The sequence below is a fragment of the Puccinia triticina genome, chromosome 1A (assembly GCF_026914185.1).
Source record: "Puccinia triticina chromosome 1A, complete sequence".
Taxonomy (NCBI): domain Eukaryota; kingdom Fungi; phylum Basidiomycota; class Pucciniomycetes; order Pucciniales; family Pucciniaceae; genus Puccinia; species Puccinia triticina.
Window position 1 is genome coordinate 6,178,765 of NC_070558.1, and position 7,844 is coordinate 6,186,608.

Here is a 7,844-nt window from a genome sequence, read left to right on the forward strand (position 1 = left end):
TGGAACTACAATCCTAGTGTCTTTTTCAGCATTCCCCAAACCACCTCTTTTCTGAATTATAACAGTAGTCTGGAAGATGTTGGTGGTTCCTCAAATATAATACTCAGGAACTGTGTAACTAGCTTGAAGGACCATCAACACACGGCCCTACAGTTTCTGAAAAACAACAAGTCAGCTGAACATAATAGAATTTACAAGCTGTAAAAATATCCTATCAACAATTGGATACGTCAAAGTTGCAACCCATCTGACCTACAGCTTGAGGAAATAGAAAAATACTCTAGCCGAGGATCCCTACTTATTGACAATATGGGATTAGGAAAAACATTAACCACACTGGCCCTGATTCTAGCTACCAGTCATTTAGTCAAGAAATCTCAGACTGATGGCATCCGAAATCTCCCTGTTCAATCTGCTGCAACACTTGTTGTTTGTCCATCGGCCACCTTGTCAAACTGGGAAAACAAGCTTGAGGTCCACTTTGTCAAGGGAGCTTTGCCTTACTGTATTTTTCACAGAAGGGAGCAAAGGCTGATTCAACAATAAGAGATCTTGTCCTCACTTGTTGTTCTGACAACCTATGAGATGGTTGAAACATCAGGAAACCCTTCACACCAATCAAATCACAGTTGAATTGCTGGATGTGTGTTGGTTCAGAATAGTCTTGGATGAGGCTCAGTAAGTTGCACTAAGCTTATATCACTTTTCATCAATTCATGTCATTCTGACTGTATAAAATATGTAGTATGATATGCAATCCAACTCTTAACCAGACTGTCAACATTCAAAAACTTCAATCAAAATTCATTCTATGTCTCACCGGCACCCCATTTTAGAACAGACTGGCGGATGTCCAGAGCTTGATCTTGTTGCTGAAGATTTTACCTTGGGACCAGGAATGGGTCTGGAAGAAGCACCTTATTCCCGGAATGAATGTTGGTTTGCAGGATGAATAGGTTGATGGAAACTATGTGCTTGAGGCAAACAAAGGATGTACTCTTGAACCTTCCTTCCAAGGTAGAAAAACATTGTGATACCTTGGGTGAACCGTGGGAGGATTTGTCTAGCAGATTTCACCAAACATTCATTCAGTGCTTTGGAAGACTTCGATTGTCTGGAAAGCCATGGGATTCAACATAATTCTTCCAACAGCTGACCATGATTTGGCAATTTTGTAATCACCCAATCTTTGTACGGCATGAAACAAGACTCTGAAAAACTAGTGCATCCTGTGGAGAACCTGAATGAATTCTTGCAAAGCAAGCAGGGTATTCAAAGACCCAAGGCTATTATTCTCCAGCTTTGTTGCCTATCTGGAGATGTAAGTTTTGCCCTATATTGTCTTGTATCCAAACAGAAGAAACATAACACTCATGACATGTAAGTATGAATCAACCAAGAATTGAAAAAGCACTCCAAGAGAAACAACTTGGTTCTGCATGGCTTTGGGAAAACAAGATGAAAACCTGGCTTGATTTTGATCTGATCCAAACTGCAACATCCTCGTCTTGGTTCAGTACAAGCAGCCAGGGTACAAATTGATTTGCAGTGTGCTCAGAATGCGTGTGTGATGGTGAGCATAAGGATTTTCTGATACATAATCACATGATCTGATGATAATTTTGATGTTGAAGGAACCAAATTGGAATCCCGCAATGGAGGCTCAAGCTGTCAATTGTCTTTATTGCCTTGGCCAAACCAGCAAGGTTTATATTTCTACCAGCACTATGTACCAGGACCACTGGAAATGAATATACACCAAGGGAAAAACGGGAAGGGGGAATTGGAATTGTATGAATTTTTCTCTCCTCATATCTAGAGGTGAAGTTGTTGACTTCCTTTTTTTTGGTAGAATTTTGTTTTGATATTCAAGCTGAGTGTACCACCACATGGAAATGAAGATTACCAGTTTGCACAGTTTCTAATGAGCAACACGTTAAAGTAGGGTGTGATGAGAAGATCATGTACTTACAGCAACCTTTAGTCAAAGACAATGGCTTTGAAAAATCTAATTCTGGCTTGGGATCAAGCACTTTTATGTTGACATTGGACAAGGTGGCTAGATATCTGACTACATAACAGTTGTGGGGGAGGTGGCATGGAACACAACAGAAAAGTGCTGTTGAGGCTGTGGGGGAGGTGGCACGGAACACCACAGAAAAGTGCTGTTGAGGCTAAAGATGTTGGCAAAGCACGCTTTTTTTCAAGATTGTAGGAGGCTATAAAGTGTTGTCCTTTGGTATTGTCGGTTTTTTGGATGTGAATGAAATAAAGTTGAGGTGCCAGGGTAATGAAATCTTCTGATCGCCAGGGTAGGGAGATTCTTTTGAGTGTCTTGTCTGGGAAAGCCTTGGTCTCAGAACAGCATTGCATGTTATCAAAGAGTTCCATCTTAATTACCGATGGTGAGAGTTTTGAAAAGATGTCCTGTCTGTGTTTCTGCAGCTGAAGATTGAAAGGAAAATTATGTTAAACAACAGCGCAGGTCCAGCTGGCCTTCAGTAAATTCCTTACTTCTGATTGTAGCTTGCATTTCTTTTCAGATTTCTTCTTCTTATTCCTTTGCAGCCCAGAAAAATGACCCAATCAAACACCTTCCTGGTGACCAACAAACCAGGGGTGTAAAATACCAATCCAGAGGATCTCATCCAAAGAATTGTTAGGATTGATGTGGAATGCTTTAAACGCTCCAGCACAAGAGGCATGCTGCCAATGCTTGAGGATAAACTTTGAGAGGAGTTGGTTCCATTGGCTCTCCCAGGGTTTTGGTACCAGGCAAAAGTCCAACCAGGAAAGTTGGCATGTTCTAGGTCTCAAAGGAATAATATCCTGTAGATTGGAGGAAGCCTCTCTGATACTTTGTTAAGGGCAGTTGGTGGGACAGGGTCAATTGGGTGCAGCAACAAAATAGAGTCGGGGAGTGAATCAGCAATGTTGAGATGGTGGTCTTGAGAGGGAGTCTGCATCCAATTATTGGATGGTATTTTTGAATTCAGCTCTAAGAGTCTGAGTTGAGGAATATATACTACGGGTGAAGTGGACTTTGGAAGGATTCTTGAATATAGGCTATTGAGTTTGTAAACTCCAGCGTGGGGTTTGCCATCTTTTTGAAAGCATGAGTGCTATGGTGGAAGATTGTGCTGCCATTTTCAATGATCTGAGGGGGGGAGATGCTGGTTGGAGTGGTCTTTATCACTCATTTATGCTGAGAGTAGTGGGAACACTGGGTGCTGTGGATTCTTGTTGATGAGTGTGCATCTTCTGTGTAGACAAAGGAATCTGAGGATCCAATCATTCACTTCATAAAGATAAAAGGGGGATGTGTGTGCGGTTGGAATATGCAAGAGTGTAGCCAAGGGGGGGAGTGTTGTGTCACACAAACATACACGCGTACATTTGTGTGAAACTCTTGCTACAACATGGCGGATGCCTTGATTTGAGTCTGGGAAAAGAAAACTTACAGTGTGAAGAAGGCTTTGCAAGTCAAGGGGCCTCTCCATTGTAACTCATTTGAAAAGACATCAATGAGAGGGAAAGGGAATTTTACAAATGAGGCCCTAATTGAAACAGCCCATTTGGTTTCCATACTAGCATACCAATGGAGAAGAATACTAATTTCAAACAAGGCAATCAGCTGCAAGGGGGTCACTATTTTACATACTTCTTTTCTCAATCAAGTTTGGTGGCAATGCCTCCAGCACTTTTTTGAACCATTCTACTCAAAGCTTGGCCTCAATCAGCAACCATTCAAGTGGAGCAATATTGATGCCAGAATGCATTTGCATGCTACAAATGTGTCTAACACTTGATTCTTGACCACCTTTGCTTATTTTACTCTCAGGAATCTAACAGACTTCTGCGGAAATTCTGGGATGTTCTTCATCTTGCCTTTAGCGTCTAGTGCCTAGATATAGAACCTACCCCCAAGGAGATTACCACCAGAACTTTGAGCTTGCTGTTGAATGCTGTGCCTTATTGCTTTGGCAAACTCAATAAAGAGGAAAGGATTTATTTTACAGGCAACAGGCTCCACATAAAACCTGTATTTTCCAATACAAAAGAAGCCCGCTCAAGAACACTTATGGTGCCCAGTAACCTCCCGCACACTGCCTATAACCCTGCAATAATTCAACTTCGCAGACCTTTTTCTTCTTTGTCTATCTTTCACCCATTTTGAGCCTGAATGATGGGGACATCATTCTAATTTGGGTGTGGAATTAAAACTCTTTCATAGCATTTTTTTCTGCCTTTCAGCCTCAAAATTTAGTCTCTCTTCTGCCTGAAAAAACAACTTTCATTTCATAATTCATCAAAGTGCATAAATTTCTACTGGAAGCGCGGGAAACAAAAAAGGAGTAGCACCAAGGTCTGGAACCTCTAGCGCGGATGAGATGAACGGTGCCGGAGACAAAAGGAAGGACAGCTACGCCGCAAGGATCACACCAGTTTGGGGACGGTTTCTTCACCTGTTTCTGTCAAAAGTTCCTGTTACAGTTTTCCTTTTCTTCCATCATCTTGATACACCTTTTGATCTCCACATTATCCTTCAGAAAACTATACCAAATACAAGCATAAAACAATAGAAAATTCACTAAAGAAAATCAATCAAAACTCTTATTTCTGCCTCCCTTGTGCACAGGGTTTTCATTTTCTAACTCAAATCCAATTTTACGCCAGAAGAAAATCAATTAAACACAAAAATTATGCACATAAACCATTCAACTTACCACATCACAGTTTCTTTTGGTTCTCACTCTTCTTTCCTAGTTCTTTCTCTTCTCTTCATCACACTTCACTCAAGGTTGGATGATGGGAAAATCATCTAATGTGGTGGTGGATGTGGTGAACCTCATCAAGTACGCAGACAGCTATCATGGAGAAATCTGCACCAGTCAAGTAAATTTCAACTTCCAATCTATCAGTTATACCTCCAAGCACCTAAAAACATTGGATCAGACTCTATCATAATCTCTACAAGAAGCCTCAAAATTTTCAGTATTCACTTTCATGGATGGCCCTCCACAATGAGTAATGAAATGTGGATCACATCAATGGGAGAAAGTCCACCATCAAACAGAGCCAGACTATTAGGAAGAGCCCTGAGAGTTCACTAGATATTACTCCTTCATATTCCATCAAGGCGTAACTCCTTTTCAGATGCATGGCGGCTGATGCGCTGTGTTTATTGTTTCTTCATATGCCATCTCAAGCCATGTACACCATGGGAGTTTCCTTCTCTGAGCTCAGTAATAGATTTGATTGGATCTCAGTTAGATGCTGGTTGGAAGGCAATTTCATGTCTGCCACAAAGTAAGTTTATAAGAACTGGAATCATACCAAATGTGTTGTGCAATGTCTGTGTAAAATGTATGCCATACCTATGCTGAAAACCAGGCCAATTCAATGATAAAGTTTACTTGATCCTCAAGCTTGACCAAACACCTGTGTCACCCTGTATACCCCATACTATAGACATGCATACAAGGAGCCACAAGCACCCCCATACCGACCCTACCCCGCCAAAAATAAAATTCTTGGAATTCTCATGATTCCTAGAAACCAATGACTTGATTTGACCGCGAAGCGCCCAAAATTTTCTCAATTCATTCCTCAGGAGTACCCCCCTAGTCCCCCCCCGACGCCCCTACCTCTGATAAAGTAACATCACGCTCTAACCGGCCTCACATTACACCTGACACCTGTTAGTTTACATATCACACCAACCCACCGGCGGCATACCCAACATCACCCTGCCCGGGTGCTTAGCTCTGATTTTCCCGCCGGGCAGTTTTAATACAACCTATCACCGGCGTACACAACTTGCTCATCTCAAGCTTTTACAGTACACCCACAACAAATCAGTGCGTTCACAGTACACCCACCACAAATCAGCGCGTTCACAGTACACCCACAACAAATCAGCGTGTTCACAGTACACCCACAACAAATCAGCTCTTTGTCTTTCCACCCTGCAGCCCACCATGGCCATCTACCGCCTCAACGTTCTCGGCGCAAACCGCAGGCAAGCAACCCAACACCGTTTACATTCCAACCGTAATGCGGCAACCTTGGCAAGATTGCATCACGCAGAAAATCTTGATCAACACCATGCAAGAAATCCCGCCAATTCAGAATGTAATGGACAACAACACATTCACATATGCTAGCTGTCATGATGATGAAGAACATGGAGAACAGCACACCGAAGATGGTCTTGGTGGTGATCATGATGAAAATCTTCCTGGGTGGGTCGGCTTGTCTGAAGAGGAACCCGATGAGATTGATCTTCTTATTGCCGCAGATAAGGAGAAGCATCGGCAACAAGCGCGTGACTTCAATTGGGACGTACTTCTCAACAACCTTGTTGCTGAATACCTGAGGTTGAGAATCCTCACCAAGAACTGGGCCTCAACCAACTCTTACGACAACTTCTCTCAGTGCCCATCAAGTTGTGTCAAGAAATATAATTGAAAGGTGGACTTGGTTGATATCCAGGGCAGGTCATCATATTCAGCAAAATTTACATACATGAACTAACTTAATTTTTTGCTCTAGGTCAGCGGCGCGAACAAGTCAACTTTTGTGAATGCACTCTGGATGGTGTTTGCCTTCTTCAGCAAGGATACCTTGCCGGTTCACCAGTCAAGCCTCAGGCAGTGTTTTCTGTTCCGCTTCTCATTTTCTACAACAGCCTCTGGAACCACTGTCATACAGCTGCACAGCCATTCACACTAGCCCTCAACAAATAGCTTGAGCCTCGATAACAGCGATTATGTGTCCGCAAAGGTAAACATGTAAGTCTATTTTACCTAGTTTGTCAATTGTGTCTTCAAGATTACAATTAAATAATAACATCAATTTTATTTTTATTTTGCTCCAATTTTCAGGCCAGGGATCTTTGAAAACCTTTCTCAGCAGCCGTTGACTTGTTTCGTCAATTAGAAGAAAGACAAAACAAAATTGTTGTTTCTTCTCTGAAGCTTTCTAGCCAGGAATTTCTAGCCTCACAGTCATGCCCAGCCTGCTTTGGGCCGCAGCCACCCAACTCCTTGGATTATTCGGTAGACACACGCAATTGCCTCATAGTCTGCCTTGATGGCAACTTCCAGCACCGTCATCAAATTAAGGCTAGCCGAGATCATGTACCACTGCAAACACCTCCAATATTTATCAAACAAGCCGAGGTTGATGCAGTATCACAAGAAATCCGTGATCACAAAGCGCAAGGAATGGCTCCTGCACAGGTCTTAGTCCAATCTGATTCTTCTAATTTGTTGTAAGATTTGTGAATTCTACCAAATTTACTGAGAAGAATTCAATTCACAGGCCAACCGTTGTGCCGAATCCCACAAGGCAGCTGATGACAAACAAAACGAATCAACTTGGAAGGGCTGCGACGACACCAGCCTGATGGGATGCTGCTGTCAACACGATGCAGCCGTCTACCTTGCAAACATCTACAAATCAGGCGAGCAACGGCACTATCCCATGACAATCATCAAAAAAGTTCTATCAGAAATTGAGCCTGGCCGTCAAGTTGGTGTTTTGTACAACATTGGATGTACAATGGATAAGTACATTGATTGTGTTTGTTGCTTCTTCCTCTCTGCTATGTTGTGTGAAACTGTTGAATGACTTTGAATTCACTTTGTTGTATTCACAGAGACAACTCATATGTCAGGGCGCGTCTCTTCAGTGACAGCGCTCTGAATGAGAATCACGGCTAAGGCCGGTAGACACGACGGTACAGTCGGAGCTGAGCTCTGGATCTACTCCGCTGAATGAGCCGGAGGATAAATACCACGCCTCTTATCTAGAGGGGCAGGTTGAACACAGCAACCGAA

At 42.5% G+C, this 7,844-nt stretch overlaps 1 protein-coding gene across 1 annotated transcript; it reads left to right on the forward strand.

Moving 5' to 3' along the window:
- Positions 1-5,981: 5,981 nt before the first annotated feature.
- On the forward strand, positions 5,982-6,471 carry PtA15_1A688 (uncharacterized protein; the record flags this gene model as incomplete). Its single annotated transcript, XM_053165741.1, has 2 exons — positions 5,982-6,054; positions 6,116-6,471. 2 exons carry the CDS (start codon positions 5,982-5,984, stop codon positions 6,469-6,471), a joined length of 429 nt encoding a protein of 142 aa, XP_053016903.1.
- Between the last annotated feature and the right edge of the window lie 1,373 nt (positions 6,472-7,844).